This window comes from Parus major, chromosome 4 (assembly GCF_001522545.3).
Source record: "Parus major isolate Abel chromosome 4, Parus_major1.1, whole genome shotgun sequence".
NCBI lineage: Eukaryota > Metazoa > Chordata > Aves > Passeriformes > Paridae > Parus > Parus major.
The window spans coordinates 46,544,015-46,567,553 of record NC_031771.1 but is presented as its reverse complement, the minus strand read 5'-3'; the positions used below and the strand labels follow the sequence as shown (position 1 = coordinate 46,567,553).

General features: G+C 36.7%; 2 protein-coding genes across 10 annotated transcripts in view; both read left to right on the top strand.

The window, feature by feature from the left end:
* Positions 1 to 2,379, top strand: part of KLHL5 (kelch like family member 5) — a 47,510-nt gene extending 45,131 nt beyond the window's left edge. For all 6 annotated transcript variants that reach the window (XM_015623802.1, XM_015623801.1, XM_015623803.1 and 3 more), the window contains one exon: positions 863 to 2,379. In XM_015623802.1, coding sequence (XP_015479288.1) covers positions 863 to 919 — 57 coding nt within the window. In that variant the 3' untranslated portion in view covers positions 920 to 2,379. The remainder of the gene's footprint in view (positions 1 to 862) is intronic.
* A 203-nt stretch (positions 2,380 to 2,582) lies between these two features.
* The window catches only part of WDR19 (WD repeat domain 19), a 39,069-nt gene continuing 18,112 nt past the window's right edge, over positions 2,583 to 23,539 (top strand). For 2 of the 4 annotated variants that reach the window (XR_004496839.1, XM_033513363.1), the window contains exons 1-23: positions 4,135 to 4,245; positions 4,330 to 4,395; positions 5,884 to 6,009; positions 7,555 to 7,670; positions 8,247 to 8,362; positions 8,716 to 8,796; positions 9,148 to 9,260; positions 10,509 to 10,682; positions 11,836 to 11,906; positions 13,062 to 13,234; positions 13,328 to 13,442; positions 14,157 to 14,263; positions 14,669 to 14,791; positions 16,037 to 16,186; positions 16,705 to 16,852; positions 17,462 to 17,666; positions 18,240 to 18,399; positions 18,984 to 19,094; positions 20,522 to 20,631; positions 21,686 to 21,743; positions 21,967 to 22,113; positions 22,226 to 22,308; positions 23,069 to 23,152. Coding sequence is in view for 3 of the 4 variants with exons in the window: in XM_033513363.1 (XP_033369254.1) it covers positions 5,897 to 6,009; positions 7,555 to 7,670; positions 8,247 to 8,362; positions 8,716 to 8,796; positions 9,148 to 9,260; positions 10,509 to 10,682; positions 11,836 to 11,906; positions 13,062 to 13,234; positions 13,328 to 13,442; positions 14,157 to 14,263; positions 14,669 to 14,791; positions 16,037 to 16,186; positions 16,705 to 16,852; positions 17,462 to 17,666; positions 18,240 to 18,399; positions 18,984 to 19,094; positions 20,522 to 20,631; positions 21,686 to 21,743; positions 21,967 to 22,113; positions 22,226 to 22,308; positions 23,069 to 23,152 (2,558 nt within the window). In the remaining variant the exon portion in view is untranslated. Of the gene's footprint in view, positions 2,657 to 4,134; positions 4,246 to 4,329; positions 4,396 to 5,867; positions 6,010 to 7,554; positions 7,671 to 8,246; positions 8,363 to 8,715; positions 8,797 to 9,147; positions 9,261 to 10,508; positions 10,683 to 11,835; positions 11,907 to 13,061; positions 13,235 to 13,327; positions 13,443 to 14,156; positions 14,264 to 14,668; positions 14,792 to 16,036; positions 16,187 to 16,704; positions 16,853 to 17,461; positions 17,667 to 18,239; positions 18,400 to 18,983; positions 19,095 to 20,521; positions 20,632 to 21,685; positions 21,744 to 21,966; positions 22,114 to 22,225; positions 22,309 to 23,068; positions 23,153 to 23,539 lie in introns of those variants that run through there. The other 2 variants (XM_033513364.1, XM_033513365.1) reach the window with 2 other exon arrangements.

Sequence of the window (23,539 nt, the reverse complement as noted above, 5' to 3'; positions counted from 1 at the left end):
GATAGTTTCAAGCCCTTCCCGGAGGGATTTGGAAATATTTGTGTACGTTGCTTCTCTCTTGTTATGTCAGCAGTCTGCCACCTCTTCATCTTCACACAACTCAGGAGAAGGCAGTGAAATTTTCTCAGGTGAAGGTTGTCAGAGCTACAGACAGCTCTAGAAAAGTCTTTTGTTCCTGGGGAAAAGAAAAGAAATAGGGAAGTTGGCATAAACAGCCTTTTTTGTCTTCAGGATAGTCTCTGTACGTACCACTTGGTGTGCTATTCACATACACTGCAATGCTATAAAGATTAAAAGGGGAAGGAAGCAAAGGGGTGTGTTAGAAGCTACTGCCCTCTGTTCAGGTCCAGCAGAATCTCAGCAGAAAAGGGTCTTGCCAGAAGTAAATTCTGTTTGTAATTAAAGAATAAAGACTGGTAGATTTATTCTGATTTCAAGAACTCGTAACAGGAGTTTTTTCAAATAATCAAGTAAAAAAGCTTGCCCCTATAATTTTAGGCATTTTCTGTTCCTGAGAAATTCATTATTTTACCACCCTTTACTCAGTTGTCTGGCTGTCTAGCTCAGGTATCCAGTTTGTAGTATAACAAAGGTTTATTTTTCCTGTAACACTGAATAATTGAAATTATCAATAAGAATTGCTTGATGCCCTTAAGTCTTGCTATTGTTTTCAGAGTGCTTCACTCTGTATAGAAAATCTCTTTACCTTTTCTTTATGTTTGTATCCAATTTTGGACCACGTTGTAAGTCATGTTAACAGAGCATAGGTGATGTCTTTCTGCTGCAGCCATATAATTAGGAGAAAAAATTACTTAGAGCTGACTGCATTTCTCTCACAGATGGTTTGTTTGTTTGTTTACAGGTTGCACCACTGTGCTTAGGAAGAGCTGGAGCATGTGTTGTGACTGTAAAACTCTGAATTATTTTCTCTGGGAAGGTGACATTCTCCTGTGTAGACTCAGAGGATTACTTTTTCCTCAAGCAAACTACGAGTGCACCAGTAAACACCAGGTGCAGGATATCTACCACAGCAAAGTGTTTGGTCTGAAGTTGACCTGATGTTCCTATGGACCAATATTAAGCACTTTTTAAAAACTTATCTTTGTTATGCATATGTTACAAGAGTTCTACTTGTAAGTAAGTCAGCTGCAACCTGCCAGTTGGCAGCAGAGGACTTCTGTTTAGGAAGCGCTAAGAAAATGAATGAACTCACTATAATAATCCAATGTTATGGTTCCAGGGCCTTGATTTCCCCAAATGCAGAGCAGTGATGCTATAAATGGATATACTTTGGTATAATTTGGTCTATCTTTGGGTGAAACAAGTTATAGGATTGCACCCCATAGATTTAATTTGCTTGTAATAAATGCAAGTAGATATCTGAGTGACTGCAGGCAGGCTAACAAACCAATGCAAACTATTGTAAATGGCAGGTGTAATGCCTGCTTTGGAAATGAAGTTGTGTATTTGATGAATCTTTTGCACTTTTTATCATCATTCCTAGTTTAGCAAACTTTTTATTTAACCAAAGCCTTATTTTAAATATTGTCTTATGCTAACAGAAACCTGCTATTTAATAATTTCTGATATATATTTTTCACATCCAGTATACTTTTTGGATTTTCAAAATGGTTATGCAAGATGCATCATACCTTTTCCCCTGCTTTGGTTCTTGTATTTACTTTGCTATTTGTATGAGTTATTGGAAGAATTCTAAAGTGTGATAAACAATTAACCAATTTAAGTTTAATATTTGCACTTTGGAATTTTTGAAGCATTCCATTACATCTAGACTAATTACATTTTTAAATGAGGCTTTGCACTACTATGAGAAGTATAATTTTATAAGATGAAGAAATTGTCTGTCTTTCCTGTAAGGTTATTTAAAAATGTAAAGGGCCCAATCCTGCCAGATGCTCAGCTGCCAGCATTGAAGCATGTTCAGCATCTCACAGGAGGGTGACGTGTGCCTCGCAGGACTGTATCAAATTAATTACCTTATTTAAGTTACCTAATTTTTTCAGATACTTTATAATTTGCCTTTCTCGAGCCCTCTGCTGTTACACCGAATTGGTTTGAACGGTCTAAATGTTCTCGAGAGAAGCCTTTTTGTATTTGCTTTTATGTGCCTTGTCCCTTATATTCTTCGAACAGCACCGCGCGTTAAAAACGGGAAGATGTGAACTCATTGAATGTTTTGGGTTTTTTTTTTTTTTTAAAAAAAAAAGTTTTAAGTGCTCGATACCCAAAGTCCTTTGTATATTTGTAATTTTAAACGTGTGTTTTAACGCTCTCGGCGAACTATTTATTGTTTTAAAAGAAATCGGTGATACTTTGTGATGAAGCTTTGCAGTTGGAATACAGCTGATCGCAAGAGGCTTTGCCGGCGCCTGTGTGCCTTTATTCCCTCGCTTAGAGTCCCCTCTGCGTGCCTGAGGCCTAAAACCCCTCCTTTTCCTCTGAGAACTGCCTGTACCCCGCTCTGGGGACCGCGGCCTCATGCAGAGCTCCTCCCGACGGGGTCGGGGCCGGGGCCGGTCCCAGCCCGCTCCCGGCCCACCCTCAGCCCGCTCCGTCTCCGCGGTAACCGCGGCGCCGTGGGCGGGCGGCGCATGCGCGGTGCCGGCGCTGGCAGCCCGCGGTGGCCGCGATGAAGGTGGGTCCGGGCGGCCGCGGGGCGTCGCGGCCTCGGGGGCGGTGGGCGGGCGGCCTGGCCCGCGGAACGGGCGGGCGGTGGCGCTTGCGGCCTGTGCAGGGGAGGGGGGAGCGGCGGGAAGGGTCTCCAGCAAGCGGCAGGGGGGCCTGGTGTGCTCGCATTTGCTCCCGGATTTGTTTACGTTCTCTAGAGAGACTTCGGGTAGAAGGGAGCTTAAAGGTTATTAGTTGCAACGCCTCTGCGGTGAGCAGGGACATATTCCACGAGCTCAGGTTGCTCAGGGCTCCATCCAGCCTGGTCTTGTACTCTTCCACGGATGAGGTGTCCACAACTTCTACGGGAAACCTGTTCCGGTGCCTCTCCACCGTCACAGCAAATACTTCTTAATAACTAATCTAAACTACTCTCTCAGTTTGAAGCCATTCCCCCTCGTTCTGTGTCTGCATGCCCTTGTAGTAGTCCCTCTCTGCCTATCTTGTAGGTTTCCTTCGGGTACTGAAAGCCCACAATTAGGTCACGCCAAAGCCTTCGCTTCTCTGGGCTGATCAATCCCAGTTCTCTCAGCCTTTCCTCATAGATGGAGAGCTGCTTTATCCCTCAGATCATCTTGGTGGCCCTGCTCTGGACTAAGATTTTCTTAAATTATTTTTTAAAATCAGACGTCGTTGTCAGATGTCATTTGTGAGTGTGGCATGTGGTGGTTGTATTTTTGCCGTTCTTGTGCGCAGAACGCAGATTCAGTGTGAAGAATGCCTCAGTTTACATTGACCCAAAAGAAGGTATAAGACCCTGTGGCAGACTTGAGCAAGCCTGGCAGGCATTTGGTGGACAGCCGATGTTGGTGTTTATCTTACGACATGTAGGGATATAAGTCACCATAGCAAGCTGTGAAACAAACCTGTGGGCTTTATCTTAAACCCAAGTTACAGAAAAATATCTGTGGGCGGTGTGAAAGGAGAAGGACGTTCAGAAATTTTCTCCGTTGGAAGTTAGAATTTCTTTCTGTAGTGTGTTGTTTTGAGATCTTAGCTTTTAATATCCAGCAGTTGAGAGTAACTAAAAGTTTCCTGTCTCTAAAAGAGTGAATGTTGAGCCTTCTGTGTTTTACAAACTAGGGATGCCTTCTGGTCCCAGACTTTTCCATTAAATTCAGAGAAATATTAACACTGTGGTCTTTAAACTAGAAGGGGAGAGTCTCATGCAATTTTTTAATTCTTGTAACCAAGAGGCAAAAATAATAGTTTTAACAGAGACACAGTTCTCTATGCAGACACTCAGCAGCAGAAGCTTCAATTTTTTCCACTCAAATTGAAAGAACTTTTATGTGGGATTTTGGTACTTTGGTGTGTTGGAATTACACAGAAGTCGTGTTTGATTTTTTTGGGGGGGAATTTACCTCCACAGTACTTTGTTGCTAACATCTAGGAAGTTGTAGTATTCTTATATCTTACGATCTTAAGATGTATCATTTCCTACTTTTATTTTTTTTTCCCCCAGCAAGTATTCAGTCTGTATGAAAAAGCTTGGTCTGGTTCACCTGTGCAGTTTGCTTGGCAGAAAACTTTGGGAAATTTTCTTGCTGTAACAGGGTAAGATTGCAACTATTTATTGCATTTGTCCATCAAAATTACTGATAAAGAAAGGGAATTATTCTATATATTAATCTTTTTTAGGGGTGATCATGCTGTAAAAATTTATGATCGTCATGGTCAGAAGAGAAATGAAATCAGCCTGCCAGGGTAAGTACTGAGATAGGTTTAAATTATTTTCTTTGTTGTTTTCTTTTAAAATGCTTCTCTTCTGGTGAGATGCTTAGATAATGCGAGAAATTTCTAGGACTGTATAGTATCTTTTGTGAGCATACCTGGCAGACAAGACAAATTATGTAATTAAAATGCAAAAAAAAAAAAGACCTATCTCATTAAGAAGGATCATGATGAGGTTGTGTACAATATATTCTTGCATTTTTGCTACTGTTGATTTTCTAATAGTTTGTTAGCATGGCTTTGCTGAGGAAAGATACTCTTTTGGTTCAGTGCTTCTGTTTACATCAGCAGCATAAATGTACACCATTGGCATTGTTGCTTTATGTCAAGATGATACTTCTGAAGTGAATCTTTTTCTTCCAGCTTATCACACTTTGTTTCACATTAGGGAGTGGTATGGGAGTTTACAGACTGGATTTTTTTAGATTAAGTTTAAAAACTTGTTTACTTTGGAAGATATGTTGAACTTCTTTAAAGGCAGTCAGACCATAGGAACAGGCTGGATATGAACCAGGGAAAACCTTGCAAGGGAAAAATGGTGTAACATTGGGTCATCATACTGGTTTACTCATTTACTGGACACTATTAATACCTCATGTAGTTTCATTTGTGTACTTCTCATCTCTTCTTAGCACTTTAACTGTTCTTAGTCATCATGGAAATTTTTTATTTTATTTCCCACTACATGATTGATTTTGGTTAAGATAAGCCCCTTAGTCAAGGCAAAATTCCTATGGTCTTTAAGGCTGAAACCTCTAGTCAAGAGTATAACTTTAATTTCCAGATCATCACTTACATAGCCCTGTGTTATTGGTAAAATGAGCCAGAATCATTTGGTTCCCCAAAAAGTCTAGAAATCCAGTTTTTTCAGTTCATGGTAGTTGCCACCTTGCACCAAACCAAGAGATGCAATTCTCATTGTATTTACCAGACTCACTTGTATTTCACCAACCATCACATCTTACTGTTTGTGTTAGGTGTCATTCATAATATGGTCTGACTGTGTCTGTCACTTGCTTGATAATATCCATGGCCCAGCTCTTTTGTGCAGTGTTTTGCTCAATGTATGATAAATGCACATTCTCTCTGGAAAACTGTCCAAAGTCTGGAAAGCTGTGTGGAATCAGAGGTGTATTAACAGAAAAATAATCCCAACTCTGAATAGCCTCTAACAAACCAGAACCTTACAGAGGACTTTCACTGTCTCTTAAAAATCAAGAAGTTTACATACATAAATACACTAGAACATAGTGTATTTTATGACCTTCCTCTCAGCCCCTGTTATCAATGAGTTTTGAGTAAGAGTGGGGTTGTTATCAAACTAGTTTACAGATAAATCTGCAATCTGTTACGGGTTTGCAGGAGAGGGGAAAGGAAAAATAGGGACTCAGTTGTGTAGTTCTGGCTTTTTTTGTACATTTACAAACACATTTTAACATTCTTAGTGTTTTTTTTCTTCAGCAACTGTGTTGCTATGGACTGGGATAAGGATGGAGATACTTTAGCAGTAATCACAGACAAATCTAGTACCATATTTCTGTGGGATGCAATCACAAACAAAACAAGCCAAGTAGACAGTGGCATGAGGTAAGAATTTTTTTTAACGTGTATTTAAAGACTTGGACCACTGTGATTTGTTGATGTGGAGGCTATATTTCAAGATCATTGGAGTCCTCATAATATATATAGTAATTAAACTAATATGCAGTTCATTGCTAAATTATTTTTTATATGATTTGCTGGTTTTGAGGTATTCATTGTGGATGGGGTTTTGGGGATTACAGGGTGTTTCTTTATTTCTCCTAAGTCTCACACAAGCTAAAGGGAGCTTTAAAGGAAGGGAAGTGATATCAGTGGTGCTAAGGTTTTTTTTTTCCTCTTAGTTTAGTATGAGAGATAAAATACTATTCACAAAGTAGACTAGTTTAGGATGGAAGGAGATCTCTTAAGGTTCAAAGCCTTACCTTTCTGAATTTGGCCACAGACTTTAAACTCTTCTGGGGTCTGCATAACCATCAAACATTGGGTCAATAGATAAGCTTGGTTTAACAATTAAACTTCTGGGTTGAGCCTATTCCACTAAACTCTTGCATTCTGCATAAACATTCTTCCTGTAGGAGAGTGGAAACAATTCCGTCTTATGTTTGTTAAGATGTATGTTATACACATATTATATTGTGGGAATGAACAGACCATATTGTACCATTTTCATGTGTGAACAAATACTATGGGGAGAAAATTAACCTGCCAGTATGCACACAAAAAAGAACATAGAAGGTCCTTAACAGAGTGGAGTCTGCAGTTAATTGCAGTTTCTTCATGACCTTTTCTTTCTAATACTGGAGGTAAATTTCTTACTGGAGGCAGTCTTAGGCAGTCTTTCTAGAACATTATATATCAGTGTAAGTCCCTAAACCTTTTTTGTCATAGTCTTATTGCTTAAGCAGAATAAGCACCAAGACATCAACAGGGTGATAATAAGGCTTTTCTGATATCCTTCCCTTTTTAAAAATAGAAAAACACCCTTATATGCAAAACAAATATATGGAAGTCTGTTGCATGCCTACAATGAAATTTAAAAAGATGGGAGGGTCTGTGCTAATTAGAAAATTCTGATTTTTTTTTTTTGCTTAAAAGGCTCTTTGTTTTTTAACATGATGTATAGTATCTCTATAGCCTTAAATATACATCAAAATAGGCCGTGCTCTTTCTGAAACATCAAGTTGAAACAGATCTTTCTAACTTCTTTATTACATTGACTAGAATCAGACCTATTCACTTTTGAGTTGGCTAAATGCATAGGGTTATTGAAGTACAAAAAAACAATACAAAAAGTGACTGCAAATTTACCAGTGATTTCATCAAAGACTCTTGATGTTTGCAGACCCATTTTCATTTGTACAAGTCATGTTACATTACCTCATATAATTTTTTATTACTTTTACTATCTACTGCATACTTAGATAATTCTGATACTGGTAGAGAACATTTGCTTAATTTCAAAGTTCTCCTTGGTCTGTATGACGCATAGAAATTTAAGACAAATGCAAAATTTATTATGTAAAATGTTTTAATATGTGAACACATGAAAGGAATCTCTACTATACAAAGTAAAATTTTTCTTTGCTTTAGGGATGCAATGTCTTTCTTGTTATGGTCTCGAGTTGGAGCTTTACTTGCTGTTGGAACAACAAAGGGAAATTTACTCATATATAACCGTCAGACTTCTCGCAAGATTTCTGTTCTTGGTATGGACTGGTTTGAAACTACTCTGGCACATGTAAAAGTGGAATTTTGCTAATATATATAGTTTCCTTTCCAGTTCTCTATATAAACGTGCAGGTAAAAAATGTGTTCATACTCAGCTTGCACCTTTCACTTTGGTGTACTCAGCAGAGTATTTTTAGAGTATACTAAGTGAGATAGATATAGATATATATACAGACAAATACCTAATACTGCCTTACTGCCTCATGGGGGACTTGTGTTACCTTTCTTGCAAAGATTTGTATGGTTGTTCATTTGCTAAGTTACTCTTTCTTACCTGCTTAGAATACCTCTGGGCATAAAGTCTAAGGATGTAACACAATCCCCAGAAATGTGATGGAGGGAAGTGGAAGAACAGGGGCTGTGCTGTTTCATATAAAGTCAAAAGACTTCCATCTGAGAGCAGATTTTGTATAAAAGGCTATTGCTCTGACAAGTTGTTTCACATTCTGATAATCTGTGTTTGAGAGGCTGAACAGTGTGTATTTCCATCACAGGTTTTTTTTTTTTTTGTGATTGTGTTTGGTTTGTGTTGTATAGTTTTTTTTCTTTTTCAGGTAAACACACTAAGAGGATTACTTGTGGCTGTTGGAGTATTGAAAACCTCCTTGCTTTAGGTGGTGAAGACAAAATGATTACTATAAGCAATCAGGAAGGGGATACTATAAGACAGGTAGTATTTATAATGCACATTTGATTTTAAGGTGTACATTAATACTCCTGGTTCCCAGGAAAGGTGGGACGTATGGGAGCTTGTGCCTTTTGAATCCCAGGGCTTTCAAGGACAAGGAGCTTTTTTTTTTTTTAGTCTATTTAATAATGTGTCATTACCACACATAGACACACAAACTGAGGTCATGTTTTCTCCAGTAATTTTCTTGATTTTGGTACCAAATGCAGTAGCAATTTTCCCTGTCTGTCCTTATGTAAAATTATACTTACATTATGCAGGTATAATGCAATTATTTAGCATCCATAAGTGCTGCATTAACTGCTGATTTCTCAGTTTGCATTTCTTTCTTGCAGACCTCAGTCAGCTCAGATCCCAGTGACATGCAGTTCTCAGTTATGAAGACTGATGAAAGAGTATCAACCAGGGAAAGCACAGTAAGAAGTCACTACAAAATACTGTAGTTCAAGTGGAAATAATCTAACAAGATAACTCCATGTGATCTGCCTTTTCTTCTGAGGAAATGGAGCTGATTTCTGTAGGAGAAAGTCTTGAATTTGAGATATGTGTTCTGCTGAGCTTGCAATTAGATTTGTGAACCACTTGCTCATTCATGGGAATGTCCTGAAAGTCTCTTCCACTGTTGATGAAGATTCAGAATTTAGATCCATGGGATTCTTAAGGATTATTCAAATTCCTAAAATCTCATATTTTAGGGAAGATATAGGGCCTTAATTTAAAGTTATGCCATTCTTGTCATGTTAATTTTTATTTTCATTCATTGGCAGGTAAGTGTAGTGGTTGGCAAGAAGACTCTCTTCCTTTTCAATTTGAATGATCCTGATAACCCAATTGATCTGAAATTTCAGCAGCCTTACGGCAATATTGTAAGGTACAAATGGTGAGCAGAACTTAATTAATTATTCTAGTATTAAGAAGCTAAGTATTTTCCAAGTAATTCTGATAAATGCTGGAAACAAAATCATCTCTGCCTTGCTCAGACTGGATTTTTCTTGGCTTTATTGTAGACTCTTCGGTAATTATATTCCAAACACAAGGTAGTCTACATTTTTAAACTGTTCTATTTGATGACTGAATAGCTGTAAAAACAGCATCTTTCAACAGAATCACTGTTGGTATGCTCAGCTTTAAACTGTATTAAAATATGTATGTATTAAAAGTATATTGCTGTCTTGACAGAAGATTACAGAGGGGTTTATGGGTTTTTTCTGTTTGGATGAGTAACTGATGAAAGGGCTAGGGGTGGAGTTGTGTCCTTCAGCTAGCTTGTTGGTTTGCAAAGCCGTGCAACGTTCTCATAGCCTTCTTATTGTGCAATACTGTTGGCAGTGTTCCTATGAAGAAAACATAAGCTAGAAGTTTCAGATCTGTACCAGAAAAGTAGCTGTTCTATTTCTGTATCTTTGAATCAATGCAGTTTGTCCTTTAATGCCTGTTCAGTCAGTATGGAATGGACATCCCTTTACACTACAACTCTAAGAAAAACTGAAGCTTTATGCTTCTTAACTTGACCATGTGTACCTGGGCTGTTTCCCCTACATTGATTTTTCTTGCAGTTGAGCTAATGAGATATTTTGAATTCATCTTTACATGCTGTAACTATTTGTGCCTTAGTCTCATTATTTCTCCTTGACACTATGAAAAGTAAACAGAATATTCACAAATTTGTTGCTTTGGTATTTCTGCTGCATTTGCAGTGCCCTTAAGTACACAGTGACTAGCATTATTGTTTTCACATGGCTTTGATGGACCTGCATAGGCCAGAACCTCGAAATGAAAGTTGCCATCTTCTGGTATGCTTATTTCAATGACGATAGCAGAAATCTTTCTCCTGGCATCACTGCCATGTGTGCAGCTGGCTGAAAATGAAGTGGCATTATAGAATACAGGAGAGAATAAAGATGATTTACAAGGCATCTGGGCACAGACATGGTTCTGTCCTTTAAGGACCTTTGATAGTTTTCCCTTAACCTATTTTATATTGATTCAACATGATATATATAAATTCCCATAATTTGGTTTTCTGTTACTGGGATGTATTGACTGTACCCCAGCAGTCTGGAAGAAAATGCTTTTTGCATAGTGCATTAATAGATCTCTTTTCTAAATTGTTCCTTTTTTGTAACAGGTATGGTGATGGCTATATTATGATTGGTTTCTCACAAGGTTGTTTTGTAGTCATTTCTACACACATTCGTGAAATAGGACAAGAAGTCTTTCAAGCTCATAATCATAAGGATCATCTAAGCAGCATTGCTATATCACAATCATTAAACAAAGCTGCATCATGTGGAGACAATTGGTAAGTGGTAGTTTTATATATAAAGAATATAATTCACCTCCCAGAGCTGGAGCTACTGGGCATTCATGCTATGCTTCTTAAGAATTCAAGGCTCCCTAAAAAGTGAATTTAGAAAAGGTAGGATAAATTGCACTGTGGAACTGCTGCTCTGCCTAGAGTTAGGAGTAGCTATTATTGACAAAAATCTCTGGAACTGTCATTAATAAAACTAAATGTAAACAAAAATAAATAAACTTTAGTAGATATTATTTCTTTTGCTTCATTCTTTTTCTGTTTTGTTGTTTGGCTACAGAAAAGTACAGATTTCTTTACTGAGATTTATTGATTGAGCATAAACATCTGCTTAACAGCAGGAGAAAAATTAATTTAAATCTTTATATGTTTATACCTGATATCCTCCTCTCAGGTGTTTGGTCTTACCTGCAGTCTAGATAAAAGTTGAAAAGTGTGAGCAATTAAGGAAATAAATAATTAAATACACTAGAGTTTTTTGTGCATATGGTTGAATAGCTCCTTTAGCTCTTCATCTGTTAATCCCTGATTCTGTGATATCTGAATTTTTCAGCAAAAGAGGAATTGTGTCATAGTAGGAGTCAAACTGTTCTCTCTGCCTCAGCTCTGTGTAAGACCAACTTGCACATCAAGAGTGGTATAACTGTGAGCAAAACATGGTGCAACTTCAAGTGTTTGAGCTATTGTTCAATAAGGTTTATTTCTTTAAGGAGTGGTTTAACTTGCATTGAGTGACATGACAGCATAAGTAGACTTTCACTCTGTCCCTTTTATATGCAGCAGGATTGAAAGTATTCTTTGCATCTGTGTTTCAAGCCCATTATATCAGTAATGTCTTTTAAAACTAAAATGCTATAACAGATCAAAAGGGAACAATAGTCTACTGTTGCCAACTCTGAATGCTTTCAAATTGGATTTGTGCCTTTTCCTCAAATTTTAGTTCTCTGAGCAATTATTTTTGTACTGTGATACACTATTTACAGTGATGGATAATAATGTGTTGGTTTTTAGGAAATTAAAGACATTTTACATTTCTGTTCTACTTTTTCCTTCATTAGCTGTCTTGATTGGACTGGGTTTCTTCCAGTTAATCAAGACTGAGATTTAGGTGGGTGGGAATGACTGACTATTTTTCTTCTAGCGTCAAAATACATGATTTGACAGATATGAGAGAAATGTATGCCATAATAAACTTGGATGATGAAAACAAAGGTATGTTAACTTTCTCAATGGGGATAGAAATTTTTACAAATAAAGTAAACTGGAATTTTGACAGTGTCTCTGTTCATGGAATGAAAAGTATTGCTGTTAGGAAAACTGTGTAAATATAGAATTTTTCAAAAACTCCTGCTTTCCCAACTTGTATTTATTAGGCGACCTGTAACAAAATGGGAGCGCATTTTACCTATTCAAAGTATAGAGAAGTACAGCTCTCAGAATATTTGATCAGTTAATGTTGTGTGGTTTTGAATCTGTATTACAATATATTCAGATTATTACAGTAATATGCTGAACTGGTTTCTGCTTCTTGCCATGATCTTTTTTTTTTTGCTTTTCAGCATGTCTTGTACTAACTAACATTGATACTTGATTTGTTTTTGTCCTGATCTACAGGACTTGTGCCTGTGGCTTCCAGAACAGTGTTACAAAACAAAATTTTTTTGAGTAGTGAGGTTCCACCCTTATCTCCTCATGTAGTGTTTTTAAATGCCTCAGTCATTGTCAAGTAGCTGGTTGCCTCCAGCATTTTTATTTCTAAGAACTTTCCTTTTTTAATTTTTTCTTTTTAAAAATTCAGGATATTTTCAGAACAACACTTTCCTGTCTCTCTTGGAATACTGGTAGTAGTCAGTTGGAGTATGGTTTTTCTAGAGGCATGTTCAGACACTAAGGAACAAACACCAGTTCTTCTGTGTGTAGTACTTACTGATTTGACAGTAAGGGGAATAAGATTGAATTCTGCTCAGCTATGTTCAGTATTATAGAACACTGAATGTGCTGCCTGAACTGTCAGTGTTGAAAAGAGGAAGAGTGTTGATCAATTTTATAACAGATCTGTAATCTGGTCTAGTGGAAGGTGGGTTGCATCTAGATGGCCTTTAAGGTCCCTTCCAACTCAAACCATTCTGTGATTCTGTGAAGTCTTCACTCTCAGGAAAATGCTATGTTACTAAATTATGTGTTTGATTTGAGTGATTCTAATTGATCTTGGAATTGTATTAATTGGTTAGCTTTGAGTACATTAGTACATATATTCTAGATATTAATTCCTACCATCTTCACAGTTTAGGGTAAAAAAATTGCTTGTTGGTTACCGTAGTTAAAGAAAGGACTACATTTTTTTACAAAAACTTGTGAATATTTTAGGTGTAGATCAGATGGCTTGGACAGATGATGGACAGCTGTTGGCAGTATCTACACGAAGAGGATCTCTCCATGTCTTCTTGACAAAGCTTCCAATCCTTGGAGATGCTTGCAGTACACGGATTGCATACCTCACTTCTCTTCTTGAAGTCACCATAGCAAATCACGTGGAGAGCGTATGATAACACCTTCCTTTTAAACTTCATGTAAATGTAATTAAGTATTAAAAGTGGATGAAAATTGTATTATTTTGTTTTGTTTTCTTATAGGAGCTACCAGTCACAGTCTCTGTTGAAGTAGAGCCCAATTTTGTCGCTATTGGTGTTTATCATTTGGCTGTAGGAATGAATAATCGGGCTTGGTTTTATGCACTTGGAGAGAATAGTAAGCATAAATTTAGTTCTTTTAAAACTAATTTGTGTTATATTATTAATTCAGTATTTTATTTAGCAGTTCTGGACATACCACGTTGCACAGTAAAAACTTGAATTGCCGCATGGTCCTGCTAGTATGGGATAATAATTTTTGCAGGCTGAAGGAGTTATGGCAAGGCATTGTAAATAATAGAAATAAAACTTCTTGTTCGAGTTATTGGTCATGAAATGTAGACTGATGCTTGTTTTTTTTTCATATAATCTTGTTAATCAGTGAAGGACTTCAGGTTTTTGAGGCATTATGTGTCTGTCCTAAAGTACTGAGTTCATCAAAGTACCTAGTAACTATGATTAGAGAGTTTAAATTTTTAGTTTGGCAGGTCTTCATGTTGTTTGTATGGGATAAGGGAAATTTGGTTATGCTGTGTCCAAATTTTAGATGGCGGATTTCAAACTTTCATGTTTTTCTAAGCATCCCATTTTTTTCAGTGACAGTAAATTAAATAAAACTAAAAATACTAGTCAGAGTTGCATAGGAAAAGAGTTTCTCTTTGTGGTTTCTAGCCAGTTCTCTAACTGCTAAGAAGAAAGTCTCTTTAAGTATGACTTGTCTACTCTCTGCTTAGCTGTGAGATTTTACATCTGCTTACTCATCTGCAGATAAGTGAAGACCTGTACCAAATAAAAAAACTTTTACCTTATCTTTTCTGTTTGAATCCTTTAGATGTAAAAAAACTTAAAGATGTGGAGTACTTGGGGACAGTAGCAAGTATGCACCTTAATTCCGATTATGCTGCTGCTCTCTTTGAGGGTAAAGTCCAGTTACATATGGTAAGAGCTCTCCCAGTTTGGATTGTTGAACTAATGAGTTGATATAAGCTGAACAATTTAATGTAATTTAAAAAATTAAATAAAATGCAATGATCTTCAGTTAATGGAGATAAAAATTCTTCAGAATAGTTTTGCTGGCTAAGTAAATTACAGAGCTGAGTTTCTGTAGACTTATAAATAAAAACTAGACTAGCACAAGAGAAGAAAAGCATTTTCTTGTCAGCTATTTAACAAGTTTTATTTTAAAGGTCCTTGGTAATATGACAGAAGCAGATGCTGAGTTCTTGAGGGATGCACATGCAATGTTTTTTTCATTTAATTTTCTTACAGCTTGATGCAAGCAACGCTGTGATACCCTATTGTTAATAATGGAGTTTTTCAGTTCATTCTGTTCTTTATATTTAGATAGAAAGTGAGGGTTTGAGTGCTCAGGAAGAACGAGAAACTCGACTTTTCCCAGCAGATGATGATAAGTACCAAATTTTGTGCCATGCTTTAACTAGTGACTTCCTCATATATGGTACAGATGTGAGTATTACTTCTTTTAAAATATCTTTTTAGATGGAATATATTTCTGATTTTTTTTGATTACTGCTCATGCTTTTAGCAAAACAAAAGTGCATCTGTGAACTTTAGAGTGGAGTGTTTTCTATACAAGAACTTTGAGCAAATACAGTCAAAATTGCATCCAGCTTCCATTACTGTTGCATTTATATGACGTGCAGGAATGTTAAGTTTTGCTTTTGCTAGTGTTTATTGCAAAACATTGCTTTTAATAGCAGAACTTAATTCTATTGTATTAGTGAGAGGGTTGACAATCAAAATGTCTTCCAGATATAAGAAAAATCATAGCACTTGCCTTGAAAATTTGTTGATTTAGGTGGTGATGTGAAAAATGTTGACAAAAAGGTACTCATGTATATAAGTGTCATAGCATAAATGAAAGCCTTGCTACTGAAGCCTTTGTCCAAAGACAGCTTCCTTTATGTGTTTCAACAAGGATGGGAATTAAGGAGGACATTGAAGAAGGATGTGGACATGCTTACGAATTTTTCTGAAAATTTTTATGAATGAGGGTATTTTCAGTATTTTCTGGCACTGGGAATACAGGGCATGTTTTGCATTTGTAGTAGCATGCTCTTTGTAATATCGACTGATGTATTGACCTTCCAGAAAAAAGGCAGAACCTCTGTCTCTGGTTTTAATAACTGGTTTAATAACTTGAGTGTGAGTTCTGTAGCAGATGAGGAGGCCTTTCCCACCTCCTCAGTACCTGAACTGATACTGGTAAATTGGAAGTACTAAATTTGCAGCCAGTCAATTTGATGAGCGCAAATTCTACCATTGATGTCAAAAGCCACATTTTTTTTTAAATGCCTTTTAATCACAAATCAGTTTGATAGCTTTTATTCTCTCAGTTAGGTGCCTCTCTTAAGAATGTGTGGTTCTTCCTTGGAAGCAAATTTTACAGCTTTTTTTGAAGATTAGGCTTCTCTCAGCAATGAGACAGACATTTCATTTGTTTAGAGAACTGCACAGTGAACACTTGTCTCTACGAAGCAGAGGGAGATAAATATCAAAACCAACAGTAAACCCCTCAAACCTCCCAAATCCTTTTTTTGTCCCCCAAAAATTTTTCATCTCTTACCTAAAACAGGGCGTGAGAATGAAACAAAAAAAAACATATTGGAAGTACTTTTTTTGACAGCCAGATTAATTAACCTGGTTGCTACTTACTTGTAATTATTAACATTTTCTAATATTTCTTGTTAGACTGGAGTTATTCATTATTTCTACATTGAAGACTGGCAATATGTGAATGAATATCGACATCCTGTCAGTGTGAGAAAGGTTTTTCCAGATCCCAATGGAACCAGAATGGCTTTCATAGATGACAAAAGTGATGGCTTTGTCTATTGCCCGGTAAGTTAGTGTGGGATACCAATACAATATATTTACAAGCAGACTTTTCGACTATATAGTGTTTTTAATGGCAAATGAAGAAGATTCTGTCACTCCAGCATGTATGCTGAGGAAATTGACAAGAAAGCTTGTAGATAATTTAATGGTAATGTAAGAAAATAAAATCTGTCATAGTAGATCAGTACAATTTCATTATCCTGAGTTCCTGATCGGTAATTTTCAACAATTTATCTTTTTGTATATTTAAATACAGATAATTTATCCAGTTTCACTGCCCCTCTCCATACCTTTTTTTTAAGAATAGTAAATTAAATTTATATAATGTGTATTTTCTCCACTCAGATTTAAATTCTTGTGTTACTCAGAATCACTGCTTATAAGGAAACTTTTTCTATAAACATTTTTCATATTTCTGCACTATTTAGATTATTTTTAAAATTTTCAATCACAGCTGGGATGAATATTTTGTTTCTTGTTGTAGTCACTTGTTAGTAACTTTACTTTTGCATTATATGTAGGTAAATGATAAAGTATATGAAATTCCAGACTTCTCACCAACCATTAAAGGAATCCTGTGGGAAAATTGGCCAATGGATAAAGGTGTTTTTGTTGCTTTTGATGATGATAAAGTATACACTTACGTTTTTCATAAGGATACCATTCAAGGTACCATAAGCTCTTTACAAAGGTTATTTTTAAAGATTATATTATTTTAGTTATTAAGGTAAAATACATTCTGAATCTTCTTTTGTCTTATATAAAATGATTATAGAAATAAATAGTACTACAGAAGAACTGAAGTGCAACTGATGAATAGAAAACTAATTACTTTGCAGGTTTTATTGTAAGGCTTCAAGACATTTTGTTCTCAATTCCATAAGCTTTTTGCTATTGTACTATTTTATCTGGAAGTTACACATTGTGCTTCAATTGTATTTTGAAGCATTCATGAGAAAAATCTCAGGATCCGGGTGACAAAACTTGCATTCATTGAAAATGTTAAAGTTGTAAACATAGCCATTTCTATATTTGCAAGAGAGAAGCATTGAAATTTATTTACAAACATTTGGACAAGGACCTTACTGGTTTAGAAGCTTTGCATTTTGTATATCTACTGGAAGATGTGTGCTTGTGTAGTGGCTGCTGAGTGCCAGAATTACAGACCCTGAATTAATGCCCTGCAAATATATATGTTACCAGCTGCTTGCTATACTTTTTATCATGTAGGAATTTTTACAAGACGTCTTTTTTTTTCTTCCTGATCTGTGAATCTAGGATCAAGGATTATTTTGGCAGGAGGCACAGAAGTCCCCTATTCCCATAAACCTTTGTTGTTGTATAATGGAGAATTAACTTGTCAGACTCAGAGTGGAAAAACAAACAATATCTATTTAAGTACTCACAGTTTCCTTGGCAATTTGAAAGACTTTGGACCCGATGTGCTGAGACAAATGCTTACTCAGACTCTAATGTTGAAAAGGTACATCTGCATTTTAATTATGTTGTGTAAACTGTTTTCTTCTGTGCTTCTAGTTCAATATAGCATATCCTGGTGATTTTAAAGTGTCCTGCTGAATATTGATAAATCAGATCCATAAGTTCACATAGCTCTCCAGGCAGACCAAGCAAAATAAATGACCCAGTGGTGGTTGGTTGTTTTTTTTTTTCACTGTCAAGTAAAAGCCTAAAGTAATTTTTTCAAGACTTATTTGGGGTTTTGTGACAGTGGTTCCTCTGAAACTGGCTCAGGATGTTTCTGTTGTACTTTCCTGCCACTGTAATGAAACAATGCAAAATCAATGTGATGGGAAGAGTGCCAGAGTAGGGAAAGCAGATGGTTTCCTGAAAAACTGTGGTAGAAACAGGAGAAATAGAAATGTAAGGTGTTCATTTGTATTTTTCCTTTCTTCCTGATACATCTCTCTCCCCATGGCTTAGAGGTAAATGTTTTTTATGTTTTCTCTAACAGAGAGAAAAAAATGTTGAGAGGGAGTTTTGAGTATGATTAATACCTAAAATTAAAGTAGTTGTAAATGTGTTTTACCTTCTATAGGTTTTCTGAAGCATGGGAGGTTTGCAGACTTCTGAATGACCAGTCTTGTTGGAGTGAGCTGGCCAAAGCTTGCTTACATCATATGGAGGTGGATTTTGCAATACGTGTTTATCGAACATCTGGTAATGCTGGGATGGTGATGTCACTAGAGCAAGTAAAGGTAAAATGTAAAGTCTTACCTAGAAATATGGTAGTTCAATTCCTCTTTAAGAATTGCTGAATTCTTGGGGTTATTTTGGAGGGGGAAGGGGTTTGTTTTGTTCAAACAGAAGTTGAGTTTCTTTCAAGGGATATAAAGTGTCCAAACTACAGACTGCTTCCTTGGTTTTCTCTTGAAGTCTCTACTGGACTGCACACTATTTCTTTCTGCATTTTCTTGAGAACAGCAGAATATATTCATGTCTCAGGCATTGGGAGGCTCTTATTTTCTCTTAGGTTTTTTCGAGAAAATGTTGAAGACCGCTATTAAAAAAAAAATCCAAAGCAAAACCAGATTGCATTTGTACATTTAAAAGTGAAATAGTACCTTAAAATTATACTTCCACAAATCACTGAATTTAGACAGTGCTAGCTGTAGTGGCATGTGAGGGCTTTTTTTGGTTTGTAGAATCCAATACACATCATTGTAAAATGTAAGGATATTTTGTTTTACTATTTTGCTTTGTTTTTCTTACTAGATTATGTTATTTGTGCAGTATTTATTTTCTTTTGGACTACTTCTGCACCTATTATGTCTTTCTACAGGGAATAGAAGACCACAACCTTTTAGCAGGACATCTTGCAATGTTTACTAGTGATTTTAATCTGGCTCAGGATTTGTATCTGGTGTCCTCCTGTCCTGTTGCTGCTCTTGAGGTATTCGTTTAAGATGTGTATATTTTTTGCTGGTTTTGTTTGCCGGTTACTGCTGGAATATTTTACCTTTGGATAATTTTGTCCTTTTATGGTTATGGTATGGAGATGTTCCAGTGCCCTACCACCCTCTGGATGAAAAACCTTTTCCTGGATAATAGCCAATGTAAAACTGCCTTGACAGAGCTTCAGGCTGTTCCCTTGGGTCCTGTATCTGGGCACCACAGAGAAGAGAACAGTGTCTGCCCATCCTCCTCATAAGGAAGTTGTAGACTGTGAGGAGGTCTCTCCTCAGTCTCCTCCAGGCTGAACAGACCAAGTGACATCAGCCACTCCTCCTGGCTTCCCCTCAAGGCCCTTCACCATCTTTGTTGCCCTCCTTTGGACACTTTAACACATCTAACAGCTTTAGATTGTTTTTACACTGTGATACCCAAAACTGCACACAATATTCAAGATGAGGCTGCCCCAGCTCAGGGCAGAGCAGGACAATCCCCTCCCTTGCCTGGCTGGCCATGCTGGACCTGATGCCCTCCAGGACACGCTTGGCCCTCCTGGCTGCCAGGGCACTGCTGACTCCTGTTCAGCTTGTCATGGACCATAACCCCCAGGACCCTTTTCATGGTGTTGCTTTCCAGCATCTCATTCCCCAGTCTGTATATCCAGGGTTGCTCTGTCCCAGGTGCAGAGTCCAGCACTTCCCCTTCATACAGTTGGTGAGTGCCCAGTCCTCTAATTTGGCAAGGTTTCTCTGTAGAGCCTCCCTGCCTTTGAGGGAGTCAAGAGTTCCTTCCAATTTAGTATCATCAGCAAACTTACTTATTACACCTTTGTGTCCTGTGTCCAAGTCATTTATGAAGCTGTTGAAGAGCACACAGCCAAGGATGGAGTCCTATGGAACCCCACTAGTGACAGGTCCCCAGTCTGATGTCACTCTGTTTACTGCAAACCTGTGCCTGACTTGTGAACCAGTTGCTCACCCATCCCATGATGTGTTTATTCATCTGTGGGCTGCACATTTTACATACTCTTAAAGAGACCACATTCAAAGCTTTACTGAAATCCAAAAAAGATTACATCAGTTGACTATCCTTGATCAGCTAGGTAGGTTACCTTATAATAAAAAGAAATTAAGTTTGTTAAGCAGGACTTTGCTCTCATGAAGTTGTGCTGGCTGTGACCAATGACTGCGTTGTCCTTCAAGTGTTTTTCAGTAAATCCCAGAATAATCTTTTCCATAATTTTACCAGGCACTGAAGTGAGACTGACAGGCCTGTCATTTCCATTTGCAGCCTAACAGACCTTCATTCAGCATGAATGTCTCTCAAATTGTCTGAATCTTTCTAGAATATTAACTCAATATTTGTATTTAGAATAATTTACAATTCAGAATAGAAGTCCAAATTTGATATACTTTTCTTTGTTAATAGATGCGAAAAGACTTGCAGCACTGGGACAGAGCACTTCAGCTGGCTAAGCGTCTGGCCCCAGACCAAATCCCTTTCATATCAAAGGAATATGCAGTGCAGCTTGAATTCATGTAAGTTCTCCTGTAAGGCTGTAGTATAAGACTATTAAACCAATATTCATGCTCAATAGAAGAACACAGAATTGAGATATTTCAGATGACTGCATTGCTGAGAGAGGATTCAGTGAGGTCTTTGAGCTATAGTATGAGGAAGAGGAGTTTTGCAAGGAATCTTCCATGCTAGAGACCTGTTAGTAAATCATAGTTCCTTTTCACTAATTCTGGTATATGTAGGTTCTATGCCACTGGCAGGTCCACATATAATATCATCTACTAAATAAATACTTTGGTGCAGGCAAGTGCTTGGAAAACAGAGAAAGTCCAAATCATTTAACACTTCTTTCATTGGATGAAAGCCATGCCTTTTGCCTATCTTTGTTTAAATATCTATAAGCCTTCATGTTCTTAAATCATTTAAGTAGAGGTGTGTCAGATTTCAAGACTGCAAATCCCTGAAAGAAAGAAGGTATTAACCATTTGACACGATTTTAAAGTCTGTTTAATAGTTAATTCTTCCCAGATAAAACCTGGTCTGTTTTATACCTAAGAGGAAAAACTTCCCTATTAATAATTAATTTGTAGACAACTCCCTCCCCCTGGCAGTACACCTGGCATTGAGAGAGGTCACAGAAAGGAGGGAATGGACACAGCTGAAGCAATTCAACCATCTAACTTGAGTTCTGAATATACTCCAGGGAAAAAAATTTCCTTTGATTTTGTGTTACAAAAATTCTAAACAATTTCAAAGGTTAGCTTCATTTGTCTTCCAGAAAAATCTGGAATAAACCTGAAACCATAAAGGTGTATTTTGAAGACAGATTCTTTGCATTTCAAGGGAGGTTTATTGGTCTCTGTCCAACAAAATTGAGAGATAGAATTTCCTCTAAGACTTTGATCAAGTCCATAGGAAGAGCCTTGACATTCTTGCATACCTCACAATCTTCTGTGCAGTCGTTATGTTTAAATCGAGACAGGTACATGCATACTGCATGCATATAGTGGTAGGAAGGCAAACATGTCTTCCTGTTAAAAATATTTGTTTGTATAACTTCCAGTTTTCTTTTAGGGGTGATTATGTTAATGCTCTGGCCCATTATGAGAAGGGAATCACTGGAAACAATAAGGTAATTCCTTTTTAGTAATGATAGCATTGTACTGTCACAAAATACATTAAGTTGTCATGTTTCAGACTCATTTGAATTCCAGTTTTTTAATTCAGGTCTAAATTAAATGTTATGAATTCTGTAATATTTCATTAGTTGTTTCAATGTTTGATTACTGTCACTTTTGTGACGTGGTGTTTTCTAATGTGTAATCTATAGTTACTGCTTTTCATTTGATTGCCAGTACCAAGAACATGATGAAATTTGCCTTGCTGGAGTAGCTCAAATGTCCATTCGAATGGGAGATATCCGTCGAGGTGTAAACCAGGCCATTAAACATCCCAGTAGGACACTAAAAAGAGACTGTGGAGCTATTCTGGAGAATATGAAGGTACTCAAAAGAGTTAATAAAAGTTAAGGCTGAATATGTGATTTCATTAGGTTAGTAATTAATTGATGGTCTTAATTTAGAAATTATATTTTAATGGTTTCTGATATTGTAGCAATTTTCAGAAGCTGCTCAGCTGTATGAAAAGGGACAATATTATGACAAGGCAGCATCAGTATACATCCGGTGTAAAAACTGGTAAGTACAGATTTCAGGGAAATGTTACATTTCAGAGGATTTGCTGGGGTACTGTTTGAAAAAAATAGCACAAATGCCTCATTAACTATGTTTCATTGATTTTATTGTTCCAAATTCAAGCTTAAAGATTCTCTCAGAAAATTATTTTGTTTAATATAGTCTTACTGTAAATGGGAAATAATTTTTTTCCTTTATTTTGGTGTTATTTTTAAAGTTTCCTGCAGTTTCAAGTCCTTTGCGGGTGTGTGCACATGCACACACATTAGGAACTGATCAGACAGTTCTTTCATATGAGTGCTATAAAGATTGGGTTGGAATATTATATGCATTTATTTGAAAAATGAAAATTTTATTCCATCAAAGAATTGTCAATATCATCAAAATGAGCCAGAAGAGCACTTGGTTAAGGGGAGTAGCTTGCATCTAATGATAACCTTGATTTGGGAAGTGAGGTTTATTTATTCTTGCAGAGGGAGGTTCAGTTTGAAGAGTGCCCATCTTTTAGTCAGAGAGGTGAGGTTTAATGTCAGCCTCTGTTGAGTCTCTCATACCTTTGTCCCGAAACGCCCATTAAAGCAGTCTCTAATTTCTAGTTCTTACAAAGTGCAACTTTTTGAAAATACTGAAATTACCTCAAAGCTTATCCATTATGTTCCGTTTCTTCTATCACACTCCTTTTCAATGTTGATATAAATGTGACAGTTTTTCTGGAGAAAATTTGGAACCAGCTGTATTTATTAAGTAGCTTTTATCTTTCCAGGGCAAAGGTTGGTGAACTTCTTCCTCAGGTTTCATCTCCAAAGATTCACCTGCAATATGCAAAGGCCAAAGAAGCAGATGGCAGGTACCTTTGAATGCTCTTTTTTAATACAAAACATGTTATTGCTGTTATTGCTATTATTATACATTAGTGTTTTTGTAAAATAAATTAAAACACAAACTGAAACTTTTGCATGATTTTGTCTTGTGAGAATGGATTCTAAAATACGTAAGCTTAAGTATACACTTAGTGCATTGAAGATTTGAAATGTAATCTAAGGACATTCATCTGGTATCAAAGATGTGTTTCTGATAATTGTTTTCCTGTCTAAACACTAATATCTTTCTAACAAAAATCATCAAAGGTTTTAAAGTCATTCATAGCAGAGTATTCAAGTTAAGTTTGTTTCTAGCTCCTTATCTGTGATTTTAAAGGTCAGTCAAAGGGAGAATAATCATGAAAAAAATTTTT